Source organism: Erpetoichthys calabaricus, chromosome 10 (assembly GCF_900747795.2).
Source record: "Erpetoichthys calabaricus chromosome 10, fErpCal1.3, whole genome shotgun sequence".
Classification (NCBI taxonomy): Eukaryota; Metazoa; Chordata; class Cladistia; order Polypteriformes; family Polypteridae; genus Erpetoichthys; species Erpetoichthys calabaricus.
Genome location: NC_041403.2, coordinates 94,468,556 through 94,493,555, shown reverse-complemented (window position 1 = coordinate 94,493,555; position 25,000 = coordinate 94,468,556). Strand labels below are relative to the sequence as shown.

Here is a 25,000-nt window from a genome sequence, read left to right as displayed (position 1 = left end):
AAACCTAATTTTTCACATAAACCTACTTTATTCTCCGCATTGTGAACCATAGGGACTTAAGGAATAAGATTCGGGTTTGAAATAATGAGTCTTTGTTTTCTATTTGATGGATAAAACTTAATGTTTTGGCAATTTTAAACAGTCATTGATAAAAGAAGACATCTGCTACAGTGTAGCTGCTGTAATGTCTGTTCTTTCAGTATGTTATAATTCATAAATAAGCAACCTCACTTGTGAGCTGCTGTAAATGAACAAATGAAGCTGACATTTACAGTAAACATAAAAATGACAGGTGACTTAAGCATAAAAAAATAAATGTATGGATTTTCTTTGTCAGTAAATATTTTTACCAAAGTGTTTTACTGAATTTGTATAGTAAATTTGCTGGCTAACATATGACTTGTACAAGCCTGCCTTAATACCTCACGGAACACGATGCAGTTTTGGTGCTGAAGTGTTTTTAATAGTACAGAGTCAAGCAACACAGGTGGAAACTGATTTATTGAAATAAAAAATAAATGAATAAGTGTTCTGATGCAGCTCACTTACTCACCTACCAGCAACCGGAACAGTCTGGTTTTATGCCTAAGAAGTTTACCTTTGACCGCATCCTGGCACTGAGGGTTCTCGTAGAGTCAAATGCAAATATTGGCAGAGTTTCTTTTCTGCCTCTATCGATTATCATAAAGCGTTTGACTGTGTTGATCAAGCTGCCCTGTGGGACATCCTTAGACTTTGCGGGTTCCCCTTAAAGTTGCTTGATATCATGGCCGGCCTGTACACTGGTACTGTGATTGCTGTGCAGAGTGGAGGCAGAACCTCTGTATTTTTCCCAGTTAATTCTGGGGTTCATCAGGGCGTGTGTTCTTGCTGCTACTCTATTCAGTGCTTGTAAGGACTGGGTGTTTGGCACGTTCATGGTGTCCTGCGGCTGCTGGTGATGATGCTTTGATCTTCGCAGAGTCAAGTGACTCGGCTAGGATTCTGAGTGTCTGGATTTGCGAGTGTCCTGGATAAAAACCGAGATCCAGGCCATTATGACCTCTTGTGCACAGCCATCAGTAGTGTGTCTGTCTGCAGAGAGAAAGTCAACCCTGTCGAGAGGTTTACTTGCCTTGCCAGCGACATTCATGTCTCTGATAACTCTTCCAATGAAGTCAGTAGATGGATTGAGAGAGCATGGGGTGGGCTGGAAAGGGTACGTGGCGTTCCAGATATCTTTGCAAAAGGATGAAGGTCTAAGTCTTTAGTCCTGGTGCTTCCTGTTTTGCTATATACTTGCGAAACATGGATGCTATCCATTGACCTGAGATTAAGACTGGACTCTTTTGGTACTGTGTCTCTTCGGAGAAACCTTGTTTACTGCTGGTTTGACTTTGTGTCGAATGAACGATTGCTCACGGAGTCCCAAATGTGGCACATTACCTGCATTGTGAGGGAGTGTCAGTTATGGCACTACGGCCATGTGGCGTGATTCCCTGAGGGTGATCTGGTTCACAGGATCCTTATTGTTATTTTTGGGGGACTGGACTGCGTATCTGCCAGAGGGGTTGCCAACCAGGATCTAGAGCTTTTTCATTGTGTGGTGGATGTGGCTCCCTGACCTGTTCTGATGTAGCTCTTTAGTATAAAATGACTTAATTGAAAAAGTGACCCACCACATGGTTATCATTATCAAGTAGTTTAAAATATTTGATAAATATCATATTTGTATTACTTTCCAGCCCTGACTGGCCAATTGGATATCAGGCAGTTTGCCAGTGAACAAATAAGATTGTTACAACAAATCTCAAATTCTGTTGCAGTAATATGTTAAGTGAGCAAGCAGATGCATCCCTAGGATTGGACTTTAATGCTCCTTCATCCATCTGTTGTAATGCCATATCCTTTAAGAAAGGTTAGTCATTTATGCAAAGACAATTTATTCCCAGAACCCTGAAGAAAAGGAAAAATCTTCTCTCTGAGTATGGTGGTTCTTTTGAGTAGTACATTTCCAACAAAAATGTAACCATTAAGACCAACAAGGGGTCATTGTGTGGTAAAAATGAAATGTTTAAAAACCACATATTAAAAACAATGTATTACAAAATCCTTTTCAGTACTGTCTACACAGTTTTTAGTAAATGGGTCATATGCCATTCAAACAATGCTTGAATTAATTGCTTTGGACCAAAAATTGCTTATGCCAAGGGAGTCATCATGATGTGAACAGTGTCCTTTAAGGATCTATTGTACATTGACAAAGAGTAAATAAGGTGTATTGATCAGATCTCTTGCCTAAACTTCTTTGAGAATGGCAATATTGTATCCTGTTGAATGTATGAAATAAATACTTAATCAATCCTAATACAGCTGTATTTAATAAGTTTAGAAGAGTGGAAAGTGGAGACTTTTATATAAATACAGTGGAACCTCGGTTCACGAATGTCTCGGTACACGTACAACTAGTGCTGGGCGGTATACCGGTTCATACCAAAAACCGTTTTTTATTTTTGTTATGATATGGATTTTTCTCATACCACAACACCGGTTAAAATAGGCTAAGCAATGTTCGGAACCTGGCGCAGCGGGAAACTGTTTAAGGGGGGGACCTTTTTCACTGCTACACCGCAGTGTATTGCGCAGTGAAAATGGACAGTGAACATTGTAAAACTGAAGCTGTAGCAGATGATATCGCAAACATGCGTTGGAGTACCATGAATGCATGGAACTAAGATTGGCACCCTCCACGTCCTCCGGTAAAACTGAAAAACCTAGGGGACATTCAAATCAGATGTCACTTGTAGACGCGTTTGCTAGGAGTACTGCCTACGACAAAAAAAGCAAGCGGTGGATCGAGATAACCAACGCCATTACAGTCCATATAGCCAAAGATATGGTTCCGTTAAGTACTGTGGAGAAAGGCGGATTCAGGGCTATGATCAAGACACTGGATCCCAGATATGTGATCCCAAGTCGCAAGTACTTTAGCCAAACGGCGATCCCCGACTTGTACCGAGAACACAGAGGGAAATTACAAGCAGAGGTGGCTACAGTCACCGACTATTCAACTACAGCAGATGTGTGGTCAAGTCGCACTATGGAGCCATATCTGAGCCTGACGATTCATTTTATAAATGATGACTGGCTATTGAAAAGTTATTGCCTCCAAACAAGCTATTTTCCAAATGACCACACTGGCGAATTACTTGCTGCAGGCTTGCTGGAGGCACTCAATTCCTGGGGGCTTGCAGAGCAGAGGCAAGTGGCCATCACAACGGACAGTGGGGCCAACATCAAGAAGGCTGTCAAAATTAACAATTGGACAAGACTCCAGTGCTTTGGACACAGGCTTCACACAGCCATAGGTATGTAATAGTTATTAAAATAAACTATTTTAAGTAATGGTAGTAAAAACATACTATAGTAATAATGTAGCAACCTCCGCGTCAGGTTTGAGAAGAAAAAAAAAAAACAGACGTAGTAAAGTCTCACAAAAGTTTGTTTGAACAGTCAAGAAATAAGAACGCCGACTTTGTAACCCTACCACACAACCTTCCAGTTCCTTCTCCAACTCACCACTCTTCCCCCTTCTCCCGTCCTGGGTGTCGCCCCCCCCCTTACCGTGTCTATCATGCCCCCGCTGTCATTCCTCTGCGCTGTACTCCGTCTTCCCTCAGTCGGATTCAACAGTCACTTCAAAAAAAAAAAAAAAAAAGGTTTCAACCTGGCTGAGACGCTACAATAAGAAATGTATAATGAAAGTGTGTATAATCAGTTTTCTGTTATCTCTATTATCAGTCAATACAGGTAGTCAGTCCCCTACTTACGATGGTTCAACTTAGATTTTTCGAAGTTATGATGTTGAAAGCGAGACGATAATTTATATAAAATTGTGTAAAATATACATTTTCAAGTTGGCGCGGCAAACAAACTTTTCTGTGGGCCGATCGATGCATTACGATACGTTGTCGGAAACTCCCACGTTGTGAGATGCCTCAGTCTAGCTAGCTATCGTTTGAGACTCCGATTTTGATGCAAGTGATCATATAGAATCGGGGGTTCTCAACGTCGGTCCTGGGGACCCCCTGTCGCTGCAGGTTTTTGTTCCAACCAGCTTCTGTTTTTAATTGAACTCCTGGGCTAATTAAGTGAACTGATATTTCCCAAGTTCTGTGTTTAGGGAACAATATATTAATTAGAAAACTAAGTTTGCTAAAAAAAAAATATTAAAATGTACCGAGCAGTTATATACACACAACACATTATACACATTCACTTTTTTTTTTCTCAATACTTGAATACTGTATAATGTATCTGGGCTTGAAGCTTTGAAGTAATAGTATTATTACTGGAATTTGCACTATTTATTTTATTGTTATTATTACTGGAAGTTGAACTATTATTTATTTTATTGTTTTTTATTAGTTTAAATATTATGCAGTTTAATGATGGGATGGTTGAAAATATATTGTCAAAATAGTTGTTTGCAAAATTTGTTCAATAAAAAAGGTTCTGTATTTTGACTGCATCTGTCATGCAATGTGATTCCTTCTCTTCATCAGTGCCACCCCCTTGATAACCATCACTTTATGGGACCATTCAAACCTGTATTAACACTTTTGTGCACATTAAAATGTTTTTTTTGTACAATGTACAATGCTCATGACAGTGGAATAGGTTATTCTTAGCCAGTCTACTGCAGTAATTGCAGTGGAAAATGTGGTTAACACCCACTCATGCATGGGAAAAAAATACCGTCAAATACCGTGATACAAAATTTTGGTCATACCGCCCACCCCTACGTACAACTCGGTTTACAACCAAAAAGTTCGCCAAACTTTTGCCTCGGTTCACGACCACACACTCGGTATGCAAACAAGCCAGTTTCCCTTTCAGTTTGTACATGTTCAGTCTCTCCCTGTGCATTTCCTGTGCAGCGAGCAATAGAGAGCGCGTGAGAGAGCGCAACACACACACACACACACACAGAGGCAGCGCGAGAGAGAGACGCAGACACACAGGCAGCGTGAGAGAGAGAGCTGGACGCATTAAGGTAGGAAGGCAGTTAAAGAATGCACTGGGCTTGATTTTGTTTTCACTTCTGTTTCCAGCGATCGGTTCGTAGCGTGCATTGTTGCAATATTACTTTTCTTGGTGGTTTATTAAATTACAGATTTTTCAAATGTTCCTTTTTTTCCCCTGTGCTTAAAACTCATTAAAAAAAGTGTTTATACAGCGATCGGGTTGTAAGGCTATAGCGCGAACTGCTGCAATGTTACAGAGAGAGAGAGAGAGAGAGAGAGAGAGAGAGAGAGAGAGAGAGAGAGAGAGTGTGTGCAGCTGAGCAGGGAGCCTGGGTGTTTGTGTCAGTGTTATTCAATGTTTTTACATTAGTTTACTATTACACTGTGCATTCTATGGTGTAATTAACTATATTTGTGCTCAAAAATGTTTAAAAAAATATATTTACATACAGTTCAGTTCGTACGGTCTGGAACGGATTAATTGTATTTACTTACAATCCTATGGGGGAAATTGCATCGGTTCACGACCAAATCGGTTTACGACCAGAGGTTTGGAACGAATTATGGTCATGAACGGAGGTTCCACTGTAGTGAACTTTTCATTTGATCCAAATCTAACACACCCAAATATTAGAACCTTCCTTAAAGTTGGCCATAGCACTTAGGATTGTTATATGGATGAATCTCAACAGAAATGGGAAAAAAAATTTAGGAAAGAAAAATGGAGAATGCAAAGTTTAGGGAAAATATATGGTCTTCAGTTGTTTTGTAGGCTTAAAGCTGTAAAAACAAAGTTTGTTTCAATAGGCCAGTGATGCAAATGATATAAATGATGGCATCAATCAAGGCAGCTGTTGTTTGGTCATTGCTTTTGTGTCTGTTTTTGTCTGTTAACTTTCTTTTGCAACAATATGAGTATTACTTACACACAATATCAGCTCCTATCTTATTGGGTTTGGACTTTATTTATCCTCAACTGATCAAGGACACTTACTTACAGATTTACTACTTACGAACCCTCAGACTGCAAACTCCGATTCCCAGCCAGGTAACTCACATGTGAAGTGGACAAGGGAGAAGCGTGCAAGGTCTCTCGTGGTTCAGGAGCCTTGCTTTTTGAGTGCCTCTGCCCGGTCTATTTTATTTAACATCAGATCACTGTGGAGTAAAATAGAAGAACTTAATCTTCTTCTCTTAACAAGTAGGGATTATTTTCTCTCTTCAGTATATTTCTTTGTGGAAACATGGCTTCATGCATCAGTTCCTGACTCCGCATTAGAACTACCAGGATTTGTACTTTACAAAGTAGATCCTGATCATTGCAACAAATCAAAAGGCAGTGGAGTCTGCTTCTATATTAACAAAAATTGGTGTCTAAATTATAAAAGCACTGCTCCATCAATCTGGAACTGTTTGCTATTAACTGTAAGCCATTGTGTTCACCTTGAGAATTTTCTTCCATAATTCTTTTTGGAGTTTACATCCCGGCTGATGCAAATGTGAATGAAGTGTAGCAGCATTTGGTAGATTACATCACTAGTTTGGAGAACAGTCATGCAACTCCCCAATCATAGTGATGGGTGACTTTACTAATGCAAATTTAACCATCGAACTTCCCAGATACAAACATCTTGTTAAATGCCCCAGCATCTTTGGATCGCTGCTACTGTGCTATAAAAGCCGCAAGGCAGGCTTTATCTTGCACACCACTGGGTAATTCTGACCATGTTATGCTACAGTTGCTACCTCCTTATAAGCAAAGGTTAAAATTAGCTAAACCAGTTAGAAAATGTATACGTTCATGGACTGATGAGCCAGTTGAACCAGTATATGTGTTCATGTGCATACACACTTTCACTTACACATCATCATTTGCACAGCTGCTTTATATTTGTGGTGTTCTGTAACTTTGTATGAAGTTTTTCTTTTTAACTTATATTATTTATGTAATTTGTAATTGATTTTGTGTTCCATTGCAATCAGCTTCAAATATACCAAATCAAATTCCCACACATTAAGTACTGGCGAAAAAAAGTATTTCAGATTTTGATACAAAAAATAAGACTTAAAGAAAAATGATGAATATACCTCCATAGTCCAGCTGTAAATTTGGAGAGCCTTTATATTGGATAATTCCTGGTTTTTGTCTCTTTGCCTACATGAAAATGAGTTTTTTTGTTTTTTAAGGCTATTATCATTGATTTGATGAGTAGCTTCCTTTTAGCCACTCTCCAAGAATACAGTCATGAACAATTCCTTCAGCAAGAAAGGTTTTCCTGTTTCAGTCAAAGACCTTTTCGGCTCTGTCTGCATTGTAGCTGGCCCTTTAGTTATTCCATTGACAATTGCCTTTGTTGTGTGGTTGCTCAATTTGTAGGGCAGCAACATCTTGGGAGTGTCTTATTTGTGCCATGTTTTCTTTCTCTGTTTTTGTTACGATAGACGTCAACGTCTTGTAATGATAGTTCCTAGCTTTGCCAATCTCTTTGAAACCTTCTCTGGGTTTTGTCTTCCCAAAGACTTCAACCTTAAATTCCTTGGGCAATGTTTCTTACAGAATTAATGGTGTGTCCTTGAATTTACTATTAACTTTCACAATTCTTTATCTAGTTCAACATAAAATTTCGTGGATATTGCATGTTTGTGTAATAAACTGATGTAAACTTTTCCTCCCACTCACCAGGTACTCTAATATCATTGTATAATTTTACCTTGTTGTTTTAATTTTACTTTGTGAAGATCTCTGGTATAGGTGCAGCAATGAAAAATGCGCACTACAACCTCTGCTCACAGAATTTCACGCAAGAGATACATTACCTGCTTGATTAGCAAAAATGACCAATATGTGGTGCTTGTGAAACATCATTTGTTAGTGATAAGATTGCTTTATTTAATCTCTGTGTATGTGTTTAAATCCATTTAGCAAGTACTTTACAGCTGCAAGGTCATATGCTATGGTTATTTTGGAAAATGTTTTAACATGCATGTTATGACTATGTTGAATTTATATACTTTATTAAAATATATAATGTTTTACATTTGCATTGCATTTGCTTTCAAAGCGAAAAAAAAAGCTTACTCTTTAGAAACATCTTAATAGGAAATATAGTTTGGAATTGCCAGTCTAAAGAAATGGTAATCTTTAATGATCTAAATGTTATATTCATGTATATAGTGTTGCTACTTAAAGTATTAATACAATCTGGTTTCTTTGCAAACATAGCCCAAAATTTGAGTCATTCAGTTGGTAATTTTCAACAAATTTAGTGCTAGTGTGGTTAAATAGCCTGGTGACCTAAATGATTATCTTGTGTTCTGGAAAATAAGTTTCGACTCTAGCACCAAGTAACTGTATTCCTTTAATTTTAATCACGTTCAAAATTAAGTTGAACAAGAAAAAAAATCAGATATAGAAAAAGTTTCAGAACTGAAACTGTAATTGTAATTGTAACTGTAATTGTAGTCTGACTGTATCTGTAAGTAGCCAATAGAAACATACTGCACATGGTATGCGCTTTTCAGCTTATTTTTTATCATTGCAGCTTTTCTCAAGGGTTGTTGTTGGAGGAGACGGGGGGGGGTTTAACTGTTGCTCTTATGACCAAACCCAAACAACACCAATGTGTTGTAGAGATCTAAGCCCATTCCTAATGCTTCGATCATGTTGGAAGTGACAGTTAGGTGAAGTGTCCTAATCATTGCAGAGCTGTACATAGAGCATTATTAAGGATTTATGTAATTTCCATTCATTCTTTGAAATTTTGATTAAATGCATCTCTGCATTGTTATTTGCTTAGTATTTTAACTTTTGTTGATGTATATGTGTGTGCACACAAAAGAATGCATGTTTATTAGTATACGGAAATTTCGCCTCAACTATATTTCGCCTCCATATTTTTCCACCACCCCAGTAACTTCTAATACCCACACCTAGACATTTTGAGTGTTGGAAGTTTCTAGAAAAAAAAAAGTGAATAATCATCCTCAGCGTTCAAAACTGACTTTCCTAATTTAAACATTTTTGTAGCAAAATGCTAAAAAAGTTAGCAATAGTGCATCACTTAAATGAAACGCTCTGTAAACATATATAAATTTTTATTTTGATTAAACAAATCTAAACAACTTTACAAAAATTTATATCGCATGCCATTGCGAAAAAAATGTGAAATACAATTATGTACTAAATTAATATCTTTGTAATTTTAATGTTCACAAAAAATTATTTCTGTTTATAAAATTATTGATTAGAACTAAAAGTTGTATGCGATGCTTCTAAGATAATCAATTACATTACAATTTTCAAAATTTTGGGCAATTCCTTTGATTCTAGCAGAAATAGCAGCATACTTCTTGTTTATCTGTTTGCCTGGAAATTTTGTTGTGAAATTTCTAAATTGTGCAATAATAAAGTTGATTTTAGGTTTAGTCACGATGCAAAAATAATGCTTTCAGTGAGAAAGTAATACACGATGCGGTGAGTGGTGACGCAACAGTTTTGATATTGTGCTGTCTTTGAGGTGTTGATGGTTCTTCAACATGGGCACGCACCACCGATAATCAGGCGGCGAAAACCGTAAACGCACGTCTTAAAACGGCCATAGTGCTGGCAAAAAAAGCACGTGAAAGCAAGTACAATCGTACAATACTATATCACCTAACACAGATTAAATTTTATGTGTAATACTCACCTTTTATGGGGCAATCACGCATACTATTTTCAGTGGAACACGTTAATCTGTGAGTCGTATAAGAATACTACCCAAGTGAACTTTTTTTATTTTCAATGTTGGGTAAGGTTTCTTAAATTTTTAATTGCAATTATAGATAAAATTAATGTGGTGGCGAAATGTGGGGGGTAACTTATCTGGATGCCATGTTTATTATTAGTGCAAAATATGCAGGTTCAAATTGTTTACTTCAGAAATGATTATGATGTGAAAATGTAATATAGTTCAATTGCTTCATATGTTAATGCACATTATTTCAATGCAGTAAAAAATAGAAAATAGGTTAGTGAAATTAGTTGATTTAATGTTGCCTGACTGAAAATATTCATTCCTCCTTGTCAGTTTCTTAATTTCACACCTATTTTTTTACCTTCTTTCATTATAACTTTGCTTACAAAGAAATTACAGGTCCCTTCTACTTCTTGTGGATATAAATGAAATTGTTATGCAAACTAAGAAAAGTAAAGGTGCCATCATGGCATGCTGTTTGACTTAACCTTAATGTGCAAGCTTTCATATAACTGGCATTATTTGCATGTCCTTATGGAAGTGGGGAAAAAACCCACTTTGATAGCAGAGAACATGCAAGCTTCACACACATTATGGCTGCATTTGGGATTTGAACACATCAGCACTAACCAGTGTCCTTTTCTACTTCCATTCTTTATGCATTGTAATCAGTTTTCAAGTATGCATGAAAGATAACAAAAGGTAATGCTTTGAATCACCTTTTGAAGCACCTGGGAACAACATGCTGTTAGACTATTAGACAGTACCACTATAAGTAGTGTCCTTTTAAAAAAAAAAAAACCTTAAATGGTTTCAAAACATCAACTTCCAGTATATTTTAGATGCTTAGATGCATGAATTCATGTTAATAGAAGTATAATTATCAGTTCAGTAACAGCAAGTGGTGTTCTTATTACTGTATTGTATGTTAGGAAATCAACTAAACATTATCCAGTAACATTTTATAAAGCCCAAAATACCAAACATTATGATATTTGGTCAAGCATTGTAAAACTGTTACCCACCACACTGAGTCCATTGGTTAAAAACACATGCATACAGTTTTATGGAGAAAATTTAGTTTAGTTATTGAAGAATATTTATCTACAGTATTAGTATGGTCTTCAGTTATGTAGTTTATGGTTTTATCTTATAGTGTGTTCTTAAATATCTTCAAAGCCACAATTACATGAAATGCATTATTTATTTTCTAAAGCAGAAATGTAGTTTTAGGTTTCTCTGTGCAGATTCAAGCCTGAAAAGTACACCTCACATTCACACACTACAGCTACAGTGTAATATCAATCAAAAACCAATAAAAGTCTAAAAAGTGTTACACTTGCAATAAATTGTAAAATTTATTAAAAGATTGTTGCTGAGTCGTCTTGTGTATTTGAATGTAGGTCTTTATAAGTAGCAGGCCATTTCAGCCTTTCGCTATCCCATCTGGTGGTTTTCTAGTTAGTGCTGTCACATTACTGAAAGTTTCTGAAACACTATGATTGCAATTTGTATGCTGTAAAATAATGTAGTATTACACACAAATGTTGAATCTGTATATATATGTATATTTCTTCTCACAGTCCTTCTTTATTTTTGTTTTTTTATCATCCTCCTGTAGCAGCCAGTGAAATGAACATGGGACCAAGTCCTTACAGCCAGCAAGGCCACGCTAGCCAATCTCCATCATGGCCTGAAAATATGCTTCCAATAGAAGTGGGCCCCCAAAATGTTCAAAATCGGTAATGAACTTTAGTACCACACTTTTACTTAATAATTGTTTTACTTATTTGTGAAACGAAAAACATTCATTGCCTTTCTTTAATCTTAATGTGGCTGTATAGTTGTAAACTTGTTGCCAGATTCAGCCAGCAAAACACAGGCCATTGTTATGTATTGTCAATCAAAAAGCAGAATACAAATATCATAATGGCTTTATTTGCAATCATCTGGATCTGTGTTATGGCCTTCCAGAGAATTTTGTACTATGTTTTTACAGTCGACATTTTTCAAGCCCACTGGATGATCTTCTAGTAACACCTGCAGCTGCTGAAGGTTCAAGTGATGAGCGTGCTCTTTTGGATCAGTTAGACTCTCTGCTTAATGCTGATGTTGTGGCCCTGGAGGAAATTGATCGAGCTTTAGGCATCCCTGATCTGGTGAGCCAGGTGAGAGTCTGTTTTTCAAAATGTTGAAGTAAGTTAAGAAGGGATATTCTTGTTTACTTTTTGTGTCAGTTCGTTAGAGCTATGTATGTAAATAAGTTGATAACTAATGCAAATTCTAAATTTTGTTTCTATCTGATGAGACAGACAGGTTTCATTGTACATTTAGTGTTATGGAACTGGCATTTTTTTGTTTGATTCTCCCCAACCCCATGTAGAACAATAAATATTGCGCCCTATGGCCTTGTTTACACTTCTGCAATTACTGTTTTCCACAGCTGTGTAATGCAGATAATTGACAGTATACTAGTAAAAGTCACACGGCCTGCAAAGTGTCTGGACATTACAGGAAATATTTCGTGTTTACTTTTTTTCTCTCTCCCACTAAGAGTGCATTATTTAAACCCTAAGTGACTTAAGACGGGAATTAAGAACCTTTCTTGTTGTGTCAATGTCATGAGTTTTGTAGCAAATAAAATTTTGTGTAAATCTCTGGCTAATCACTAGTAATTATATATACATTTCTTCAGTTTGGTCCACTCCCATTGAATGTTTCCAGAAATAGGTGTTAAATATTTATAAATAAATTTCACATTCTTCTGATCCAGCTCCAACCTTTTGCTTTTAGATATATCAAAATTCAAATATAATATATTTGTAAAAGCCAATATCAAGCTGTCTCCAGGAATTTTGCCTTGCTATGGTACAATTATTAACTCAGAAAGATATATTTTTCTTGCCTTTAATAGTTAACAGAAACTAAGTGATTAAGTGATTTTTGCAATTTGTAAGAATTTTTTTTCTATAGTTTCCCTACCCCATGTACCATGCCACCAAAAAAAATAGTTTTTAATACTTATAAAAACAGTCTCTTTTAATGAGTGAATGATTTTGTGCACAATTTCAAAACATATGCTGTGTTCAAAGTTGAGTTTTTACAATAATTGCTACTTATTAAATTTTAAATCATCTTTTCACCCAAAGATTTTTCTATTGGATCCTGATTTTATACGGCTTAACTCTGAAAAGAAATTGTATTTTTCTAGATTCTTAAGCTTTTCCCAAGATACAAGTTGAAACATTACCAATTATACATGATATCTTCATAAAATGGGGTCAACCTATATCATTTTTGAGCAAATTCCCACTGTTAACATCAAAAATGAAAGTGTGAATAGTACAAGGCAGAATCTTTGTTGCTTTGAGTGTTATGTATATTTTACTTACCCACACCCCATTAATTCTCTTTAAGAGTCAAGGAGTGGATCCTCCAACAGAACCATTCCCTGGACAGGATCCTGCAATGATCATGGATCAGAAGCCACCAATGTATAGCCAGAGTTTTGCTGGTCCTCCTAGTATGGCCATACAAGCTTCATACAGTGGCGGAATGCAAGGTCAGCCAACAGGGTTCAACTCGATGATGAACCAGATGGGTCAGCAAGGGAACTTTCCCATGTCTGGCATCCATCCTCGACCTGGTATGATGAGACCAAGGATGATGAATGCCCCAAAGCAGCTACGTCTCCAATTACAGCAAAGGCTTCAGGGCCAACAGGTAAGAAATAGTTCTTTGTTATAACTGAACGCACCCATTTGTAACATTTTCTGATTTGTCAGTGTCAAAAATTTTGATTCAGAAGATGCTTATTATAATCAGAAATACCTCTATATAGGGTTGAACATGTACATTCTCTTATAGATTAGTAACTTAAGTTTGGTAAATATACTGTATTTAATGTTTTTATTAACCACTGTCACAATTCTAATCTGTTGTGTGTGATGTCTAGTCACCCACAATATTGTTGATTGATTACTAATGTTGGGAATCAACCATAAGAGGACATACACACACTAAAGGTTACTGCTGTACTTCAATTTTTTTCGAAGTATTATTTTTTCTAGAGTGAACAAGCCAGCTAGAATAAGACATATTGAGGGTGCAAATGGCGCCTCTATCAGCAAACCAAATGAAGGCATTGTCCAAATTGCCAGTAACAACCAGTTATGGGCAGAAGTGAAAATCTTGGAAAAAATATAATTAAAGCACCAATGAGATGGCCTGGGGATGAATTTGAGAATAGAGAGAATATGTTGGTCATTGATAATATTTGGTGCAGCAGTGGCATTTAGACAGCAGTGAGAAAGTAAACGATTTGCAAATGAAAAGGAAGAGGTTAATTAAACAAAGAATCTAAATTTAAATAAGATGCAAGTTTTTGCAGAACCTTTGGTGATATAGGGTAAGTGAAGATTCAGGTGAGGGGTTTGTCTAAAAGAGGACTAAATGAATACATTTGACTAAAGTAATTTCAGAATCTCCAAAATGTAAAATTTGATTATTCAGTATCAACCAGCGTGACAGCTGAAAGGTTGTTGGACCATACAGCAGCATTAAAGCTGTTTGGTTTTTTTTTTTTTTTTAATCCACTGAACTCGGCAAGAAGATGGCAGAACCCCAGATCAATAGTTTTAAGAAGCAAATTTTGCCCCAAGTACTTGCTGAAAAGGAAGCTCCCACACAATAATGTTTATTATTATACCTTTACTTAAAAGTTTGGATTCTTGTAAAACAAAACAAAGAAATACTTGTATTTTCTTACACCAAAGAAAATCAAGGACTACTTATGTGTGGTTTTAAACATATTGAGTGATCAGTTTGTAAATTGAACATCTCTGTGGCTTACCCAACATTTCTGAAATTATTTTAACTGCTTTTGTCATTTCAGTTCATGAACCAAAGCCGTCAGAGTCTGGCAATGAAGATGGAAAACCCTGCTGTAGGAAACCCTGTGCTTCGACCAGGAATGCAGCCTTCAATGGCTGGACAGGTATATAGTAGTTTGGACTTAAGTTAGACACATACTCAAATGATTGTGTGGAAATTTGTTTCATTTCTCCAACACACTGTTAATTGGCTATGTTCTTTTAATCTTGAAGTTGTTATAGCTTTAAAATGCAGCATAAAAAGTGAACATAATAAATAAAACATTATTATTATATAATGTAGCACCTTTCATACATTCAAGGACACTTTACAACTCAATAAACACATTAGCAAGACAGTAGAAATTACGTGCAAGAAAAAGAATAATACTCGTTGAAAGATGTGTTTTTAACAGAGGTTTGAAATTAATAATAGATTTTTCCTTGTGAGGCTGAGAGGGAGAGAATTCCAAATTTTAGGGGCTATCACACTGAAAGCTCTGCCCCCCATAGTTAGCAACCTGTGTTTAGGTATAGTGAGTACCTTAACATCCGATGATCATAATGCATGGGCAGGTGTGTAATGAAGCAGCAGCTCAGACAGATAATGAGGGGCTAACCCATGAAAGGCTTTAAAGGTGAGAAGAATAATTTTATATTTGATTCTTGAAGAAACTGGTAACCAATGTAAATCATAGAAGACAGGAGTGATGTGAGCAGATTTTTTAGTGTGTGTAAGTAAACAAGCAGCATAATTCTGAACATTCTGTAATCTATTGATATATTTAGTTGGGAGACCATAAAACAAAGCATTGCAATAGTCCAGACAGGTAGTGATGAAAGCATGAATGAGTGTTTCAGTATCTTTCACACTGAGGAAAGAATGCAGATGAGCAATGTTGCAAAGATGAAAAAAGGCTGTTTGTACTATTGAGCTAATGTGTGATTGAAAAGTAAGAAACTGATCAAACATTACACCCAAATTACGGACTGATGCTAAGGGTTGAACCTGGATCCCATCAATGTCAATTTTTAGCCCACGAAGGGTAGAGAGGACAGATTTGTCCTAAGATTTCTGTTTTATCAGGATTGAGTTGTAAAAAATTATCTGTCATCCAATGATTGATTTCCCGATTGCAGTCAGTCAGTGCAACAGGTGGAGATGTTGCAGTTGCATCAACACTTACATAAAGTTGTGTGTCATCGGCATAGCAGTGGAAGCTTAGACCATACCGACGTATAATTTCACCTAATGGGAGCATATAGTTGTTGAAGAGGACTGAACCGAGAACTGACCCTTGAGGGATACCTTGTGTAAGTGAAGTAGTGGCAGATTTGTATTCCCTAATGAAGACGTAATACTGGCGATCACTGAGGTATGATGTGAACCAAGAAAGAGCAGCACCAGAGATACCAATAGCTGAAAGTCGGGACAGTAAAATGTTATGGTTAACCGTATCAAACGCTGCGCTTAAGTCAAGAAGAACTAGAATAGCGGCCATCCCAGAATCTGCGGTTATAAGTAAGTCATTGGGTACCTTAAGTAAAGCAATTTCAGTGCTATGTAGGGCTCTGAATCCAGATTGAAAAGGCTCAAGCAGGTTATGCAAATTTAAATAATCATTGAGTTGAGCAGCAACATCGTTTTCTAAGATCTTAGTCATAAATGGAAGATTAGAAATTGGGCAATAAAATTTTAGGTGTAACGGATCTGAGTCAGGTTTTTTTTTTTTTTTTTTTTAAACAGCAGCAGTTTTTAAATCACTTGGAACAACACAGGTGCAGAAACTACAGTTTGATAAAGTGAGAAATGGGGTCAGAAAGTTTGTCAGTGCAAGACTTAATCAGTAAAGTAGGGGCAGGATCTAGGTGGCAAGTAGATTGATTTAATTTAGATATTACTTCAGCAATATAAGTTGGTGCAGTGGGGTTAAATTTAGATAAATAAACTGTAGATTTAAAAGTATAATCAGTCAACAGAGATGAGCATGAACTACTTCTTTTATATTTAAAGGAATACTGCACCCAAAAATTATAATTTATTTATTTTTTTTACATTACCCCATGTATTTTGTAGTGGTGGCCGCGAAAAAATTTTAATGTCATGTTTTTTTGCAGAATGGGAAAAAATAAGTTTGACCTAACAGAAGTCAATAGTGACAGTGTTGCACAACAACAAACAATGTTGGAAAAAAAGAAGAAAAATCTCACGTTACTCATGTTGTATAATCCACAAGCACTCTCTAGACTCTCATGAGCATTATTTGACTTGAAGACCAGCCTCTCCTTGCATTGGTTAAGAGTCTTGCCCTCAATTCAAAAAACATTTGTGGTATTTTATTTTTTGCTTGAAATAGATTTTCCATTCTTATCTGACCGTTCTCATTAACACTGATATCCCTGAAGCCTAAAAAAAAAGTTGTAATACCGGGCCACCTTACATTTCTTTGCACCTTCTCATCAGCGTCTTTGTTTTGCAAATGTGTCAATCAGTAAAGGCAGCAAACAGCCTGCTATCCCTTCTCCCCACTGATGTAGCTTAAGTTCTCACAGCTCAAGTCTGTTTATCTGGGTGTGAGGTGTCTGGAATTTGTATAGGGTAAATAATATATCATTATTTGGAATACGTACATTTCATGTTGTGTTCCGTGTCTACAATGATCTGGGTAAATGTAGGATAAAAGGAAATGTGAGGCAAGAAATGTTGAACACATTAACTAAAACAGCAACTTTTTTCATGTTATAGTAATAATTGACAAAATCTGACGTGAAGTATATAATGTGTGAAGATTGAAGTCCAAATATCAAATAAACCTTTCACAAAAGGAATAACAAAACAAGTGTAGTTTTATTCAAGAATATACCTGAAGAAAAGGAAATCGTTCAATTTACATGTTACTGGCAATGTGTGAAAACTAGGGGTGTGACGAGACGCTTTTCCCACGAGACGAGACACGAGACTGGGTTCACGAGAACGAGACGAGACTTTTAGACATTTTTTTTAAAGAAATAAATTAAATATATAGCAAAAATAGCCTTTTATTTAACTGAAAAACACAAAATGCAAAAAATGGATGTCCATTTTGAAATCAACTTTATGAAATAAAACTTCCATTTTGATGAATGATATGCAGTAATAACATGTAAACACTGCAAAATATTTTGCCACAAACTGACAGGCAATTAATTGCACAATAAAATTAAATAGTATAAATAAAAATAAATAATAAACAACACAAATATCCCTTTACGTGCAATTAACCATAATTAGTGTAACTATCAAAGTAGTGCTGTCTTAAAACTCAGAGTGCAAAACAATGAACAAAATTTTCTTAACTCTTTTAGGGCGGATGTCGACTTTTGTTGACAGGAGGGGTTGAAGGCGAATGTCGACAAAAGTCGACATCCAGGGATAGGGGGCGACAATCAGCTGTTAATGGCGACAAATCTCACTGTCATGTCACAGGCATTCCCTCTGTGCTTGGAGTAATGCTAGACTCGTTGACTCGGCAACTAAACCTTGCGTGTGCGTGAGTTGTGAAATGTAAACAATGGCAAGATGGCACCGACATGTGAAAAGGCAGCGAAGCAAGTGCAGAAAAGAAAACACTCGGCAGACGATGTTTTGCGCATTATCGCGGAGTCAGACTGTTGATTTTTCAGAATCGGATTTTATTGGCAGCGATCAGGAGATCGAGTGAGAAGCAGGCATCAGCTGATCAGACACCGGCCGATGCCGCGCCAGCGGATCTGCTGCCAGTTGAGTGCCTTCGCGCAGCCGATGCATCTACGGCAAGGTTCGCATGGGATAAATACACAGACATTGATCCGTTGAGAGCCGATCTGGCTACTGGAGTTTACAAGACGGCATGGCTTGCTGTTGGACATGACAGATCACCAGCTGCTGTACTTCAGGCTGCTCTCTCCTGATGCTGCTTTTCAGCTACTGTCAGACGAGACAAACAGGTAGGCAGAGATTTTTTTTGAATCGCGGGCTGCGTTTGCATCGCATTCTTGTTTTTCAAAGTGGAAACCCACAACGCTGTGGCATTGCAAATAGAGATGGGACAGAACTGGTGATATAACTTCAGGGAGCATTGGTCCAAACGTGTTTTGTCCCCTGGTGGCTTAGGTACGTGCTGCTGCAAAGTTTTATTCACTTCTGTAATAAACAGAAGCAAATCCCATGGGGTGAGCCAGGCTATAATGCCATACATAAAGTTCATAAAGTTTCAGAAGATGGAAAGAGGTGACAATACGGTTTTCATGCAGGCAGAAAACTTGGTGGCAGTGGCATGGCACGATGGCAAATGGGTGACTTGTCTCTCTACAGTACACACTAACAATATATGTGAGAAAGTGCAGCAACAGACAATTGAAAAATAGGCACCAAAGCAACACATATTGTAAGGAGTGCAATGTGGCAATGACTGAAATTGGCTGCTTTGAGCGAGATCAGACTTTGCTGTGTAAAATGTATGTGAAATCATATGAGTATGCAGGCTCATACAACATGCAAGACAGTAACATTTGTCAAAAGTAAATATTTTTTGTTGATTTGATATGTTAAACAATTGCTTTGTGTTCTTTTTTAAAAAATGTTATTTTTTTGAAAAATATTCAGCCCTGGGAGAAAAGAAACAAAAAAAAAATTAGCTCTAAAAGAGTTAAGCATGGAAAAAGAGCTAAGACCTAGGTAATGAGGTAATGACCTATACAGAACAGCCTAAGATATGGTCATGTTCTTTTTTTAAGAATATAAGCATGTCTACATTTTTTCACAAGAAATTCGGCATTGACAATGTCGCAGGTATCCAGTGTGTCAATGTTTCAGGCATTTTGTCTTATTTCTGGGCTGGTGAGCGCTGCTGCTATAGCAGCCTGCTGCTCCAGGTAACGAACCAGCATATCCAATGATGAATTCCATCGCGTGGTGACGTCCATTATTAATTTGTGCGGTGGCAGTTGTAGCAGCTTCTGCTTAGACGTCAGTACCGCGGCAGCTGTCGAACTCCGGTGAAAAAAAGCAGTTACACGTCTCACCCGCCCGAGCAAACAAGCGACACGCGCAACATCGAGGCCAGCCTGTGTAGCGAGATTTATTGTGTGCGCAAAGCATTTGATGTGCGGCTCAAATCCTGCCTCGCGCACAGCCACATCCATATTACGCGCATTGTCTGTTACAATAGCGATGCAATGGTTTGGCTTTTTAAGACCCCACTGTGTGACAGCTTCTTGTAAAACTTCAGCGACGTTTGCCCCTGTGTGTGATTCAAAAAGTGGGCGCGTCTGCAGTACAAAATGTACCATTTCCCAATTACTGTTGATAATGTGGGCTGTAATTGTGATATAGCTCTGTGTACAGAAGTCCAACCGTCAGTAGTTATGGCGATGGTTTCTGCCTCTTTCAGAGCCTGTACAACGTTTACCTTACACTCCCTGTAGAGGGTCGGGACCACCGTGCGAGTAAAATGTGCGCGTGACGGGATGGCATACTTTGGTTCCAGTGTGTGGATGAGTCGCCGAAATCCCAGATTTTCCACCACAGAAAATGGTCTCATATTGGCTGCAATGAAAACGCCGATGTGTCTTGTTATTGCCGTGGCTCTTGCATTGGATGGTGGAAGTTTAGCTGCAAAGGCATTTGTTATGGTTGTTTGCCCTTTCATGCGAACTGAATTGCTTTCCGTTTTCTTCACAGGCGCAGCTTTTAGTAACGAGCTGTGGTTGTTTTCTAAATGCTTTTGCATAGTGCTTGTGTTAGCAGAGGTGTACGGTATTAATTTCTTACAGTGTTTGCAAATTGTCTTTGTCTTGTCTGTCATTTTTTCGCCATTTCTTATTTCAACAAGGAATCCAAAATGTTGCCACACCAACGATTTAAATGTCGCGGGTGCATCTTCTATCCTTACTTCTCCCTCACACTCCATCATGCCAATAATGCAAGGATATCGTCACGTTCTCGCGAGACCAGACGCAAGACAAGACAAATCTGATCTCGCGAGATCTCGTACCACGAGATCTCGTCACACTACTAGTAAAAACAGAACCCCAAAGATCGAATGACAGAGAGCTGACACGTCTGCTTGGCTGGTGCTGAGGTAAGAACTGCCACCTCATAATCAAGAGGTTAGCGGTTTAAACCCAGGTTCTCCCCATTTTGAGCAGTGAACTGCTATTATTATTACTATTAAACAGTATAATAAAAACGCACTTGACTTGACTCTATCACTCAGTGTAAATTTTTGCTAACTGTAAAAGATGTTGCTGAAGGGATATAAGCAGAGACACAAACACTGGTGAATCGTGTCTTCTTGGTATCTTGTTGTCACTTTAATTTTTTGTTATTCAGTTTTATTCTTGAATAAAAGCACACTTTTGTTATACGTTTGTGAAAGTGTTTATTTTATATTCCTATAACCACTTGAATGACATCAAATCTGTGGTTCAGACCTTTTTTATTGTCTCTAATCTTTTTCAAGAAAAGAAGACAATTGGAGGGTGAAAGTACTTATGTTGAATATGTAGCAGGGTCTGCTGTTCTCACATTACCCTTAGTACAAACGTTTCACACAAAGCAGTGCCTATTGAGGAATGTGATAGATGAAAAGAGAATGGAAACGGCACACAAGTTACACAAATTACATAAATGAAAGATTATATAGAAACTCACTCTACAATAGCATTTTTCTCTTTAACAAACAAGAAAAAAAAAAGTTTTTTGCATAATGTTTTTTTTGTGTGTGTGTGTGTCATTCATCAGGAATGTTTCCCAGTGGAGAACGTTACACTTTTTGAATTTAAGAACAATGATATCAAAATTCTTTATGCTATTACAGCAGTTTATGGGACTTTAGACAGCCACATATTTACAAGTAATACAAACAGAGTTACTAACAATAATGAAAACCACCCATGATGATAAAATCATTTTGTTACTATTCCAACTAAGTAAGTAAATGAGTGACCACAATACTGTGAAATGAGAGCTCGCTATCACTGCCTCACCAGTGCAGTGCACATACATGTAGTCTAAATTTGCACAGCTGTTGCAAATAAAGTGATTGAGACATACAAATGCAGACTAGTAAGACTTGCCTCAGAAGCACACATACATGCAGTGTAAGTGTACTATTGTGCTTTCATAATTTGTAGGAGTCCAAGTCCCAGTTTGAAATCTCACCTCCATTATCCCTTTTCACATTGTGTTTTGTTGATCAAATTCACAGGATGTTTTCATCTTTAGTGTGTACACTATACTATTTAATTTTGTCACCAAGCACCAAGATGTGGAGGAGAGCACTTTTTTTTGCCACATTAGCCAGCAGCTGAACAGCCTTGGCAATAATTGGAATATAGTTTTAGTGCTGTTTTTATAGTAATATTTTTGTTTGTGTCACTACCAAAATATCATGGTGTGTACCGAACAGCACGTAAACCTGTATTTTGCTCATGGAGGATGTGTACAGCAAGGTTATTATAGTTAACAAAAACTAAAATCAAAACTGAAACTATTATTAAAAAAACATTTTTGTAAACTGAAATAAAATAATTAACAAAACCGAAATGAAAAACTAAAACGAAATGAAACGATTAAAGTAGCTGGAAAGACTAACGAAATAACTAAAATTATTTTTAGTAAATTATTATTTTTTTCATTTTTGAATGAATATTCTTGCTGTTAGTTTTTAACACTTATAACTTTTAACTCTAAAACTGAAAGTCATCCACCATGAGCCGTCCGCACATATTAATCCAGTGAACGGCGGCTGGTGAATGAGGGCGGCTGTTCACACAGCATTTGCGGTGACAGAGCGAGCGGAATACGTGCGTAAAGTGTGTGGAATAGAAAGCGTGTCGCCTTTCTTTGCACTTGTTGTATATCAAGATGTAATTCAAACGCCTGAAATCGGAATGTGCCGGTCAACAAAAAAAATCATGAGTGAGTAACGTTTCAGTTTATTTCTCAGGTACCTGTTTTTTGTTGACAGTAATTCACCTGCCATTTCGCACACAAAGTATAGAGAAAGTATAGTAATCATGAAAAAACTCGACCTCGAGATTTTGATGAATCTTGACATTTTAGACCTCCCCGAGTCAGAAAATACTGTTTTTTGGAATTATGTCTGTGTGTGTTTAAACACAATAACTCAAAAGCCCAACTAGATAGATGGATGAAATTTGGCATGTGGCTGTTACACCAAAATTGTAGATCTGTATTAACTTTTTTCATTCATGCAGCTGCAGAGTCCGATTTATTCAACTTTAATTTTATAATAATTGTTCAATGTATTATTAATTTAATTTGTTGTTGATGGTTCTTTAATGTACATAATATAATCATTGTCATGCAGTTTATTATTCAAATATCCATCCTCATATCCAAGTACACGAGAAAGTCTAGCGGAGACTACTCCCGATTTTTGAAAATAAAACGGCACTGATTGAGAGACTGACAAGGTTTATCATACAAGATCAGCATATTATTGCTGACCAACCACTTTTGTTTTAAAAACCTCGTTTAAGAACGAAGCGATATAAATCTTGTAAAATTCCTGAGTGGGCTATGTCTCTACTGAACTACAGGTAGGTAGGTGAAGAGAGTCTGCCAAGTGATGAAAAGCTAAACATACTAATATGTTTTTGTATTTATGCTACATTTATGAATTTATCTTTTTTAGTTAATATTCACAGCTCAAAACACCTGATATTGTGAAAATAATCCAGTAGCAGAATGTTTTAAAATATCTGTCCCCATTTTTTCAATGTTTCTCAATGGATAGTTGAAATATCATATTCTTCTTGTTTTCAACATCAGCCATATCATACATATTGCATACCAGGGATTTTTCCTGCCTTGCATCCAAACCTGCTTGGGTATGCTCCAGGTTTCCTGTGATCCTGCTGTGGATTAAAAGGTTTAGAATATACAGTACTGTGCAAAAGTTTTAGGCAGGTGTGAAAAAATGCTGTAAACAAAGAAGGCTTTCAAAAATGGAAGTGTTAATCATTTATTTTCATCAATCAACAAAATGCAGTGAATGAACAAAAGAGAAATCTAAATCAAATCAATATTTGGTGTGATCACACTTTGCCTTCAAAACAGCACCAATTCTTCTAGGTACACTTGCACACATTTTTTGAAGGACTCGGCTGGTAGGTTGTTCCAAACATTTTGGAGAACTAACCACAGATCTTCTGTGGATGTAGGCTTCCTCACATCCTTCTGTCTCTTCATGTAATCCCAGACACACTCGATGATGTTGAGATCAGGGCTCTGTTGGGGCCATACCATCACTTCCAGGACTTCTTGTTCTTCTTTACACCGAAGATAGTTCTTAATGACTTTGGTTGTATGTTTGGGGTCGTCCTGCTGCAGAATAAATTTGGGGCCAATCATACGCCTCCCTGATGGTATTGCATGATGGATAAGTATCTGCCTGTGTCTCTCAGCATTGAGAACACCATTAATCCTGACCAAATCTCCAACTCCATTTGCAGAAATGCAGCCCCAAACGTTCAAGGATCCTCCACCATGCTTCACTGTTGCCTGCAGACACTCATTATTGTACCGCTCTCCAGCCCTTCGATGAACAAACTGCCTTCTGCTACAGCCAAATATTTCAAATTTTGACTCATCAGTCCAGAGCACCTGCTGCCATTTTTCTGCACCCCAGTTCCTATGTTTTCGTGCATACTTGAGTCGCTTGGCCTTGTCTCCACGACGGAGGCATGGCTTTTGGGCTGCAACTCTTCCATGAAGACCACTTCTGGACAGACTTCTCCAGACAGTAGATGGGTGTACCTGGGTCCCACTGGTTTCTGCCAGTTCTGAGCTGATGGCACTGCTGGACATCTTCTGATTTCGAAGGGTAATAAGCTTGATGTGTCTTTGATCTGCTGCACTAAGTTTCCTTGGCCGACCACTGCGTCTACGATCCTCAGCGTTGCCCGTTTCTTTGTGCTTCTTCAAAAGAGCTTGAACAGCACATCTTGAAACCCCAGTCTGCTTTGAAATCTTTGTCTGGGAGAGACCTTGCTGATGCAGTATAACTACCTTGTGTCTTGTTGCTGTGCTCTATCTTGCCATGACATGAAACTGTCTTCCACAACCTCACCATGGTAGCAGAGTTTGGCTGTTCCTCACCCAGTTTTAAGCCTCCTACACAGCTGTTTCTGTTTCAGTTAATGACTGTGTTTCAGCCTACGTGTGACATTGATGATCAGTAGCACTGGTTTGGTATAATTGGTTGATCATACACCTGACTATAATCCTACAAAATCCCTGACTTTGTGCAAGTGTACCTATAAGAATTGATGCTGGTTTGAAGACAAAAGGTAGTAATACCAAATATTGATTTGATTTAGATTTTTCTTTTGTTCGCTC

At 37.4% G+C, this 25,000-nt stretch overlaps 1 protein-coding gene across 4 annotated transcripts in view; it reads left to right on the top strand.

Moving 5' to 3' along the window:
• The window catches only part of ncoa3 (nuclear receptor coactivator 3), a 340,425-nt gene that overhangs the window by 283,970 nt on the left and 31,455 nt on the right, over nt 1-25,000 (top strand). For 3 of the 4 annotated variants that reach the window (XM_051932914.1, XM_028811621.2, XM_028811618.2), the window contains 4 exons: nt 11,364-11,484; nt 11,742-11,910; nt 13,160-13,465; nt 14,637-14,738. In XM_051932914.1, coding sequence (XP_051788874.1) covers nt 11,364-11,484; nt 11,742-11,910; nt 13,160-13,465; nt 14,637-14,738 — 698 coding nt within the window. The remainder of the gene's footprint in view (nt 1-11,363; nt 11,485-11,741; nt 11,911-13,159; nt 13,466-14,636; nt 14,739-25,000) is intronic. The other variant, XM_028811623.2, reaches the window with a different exon arrangement.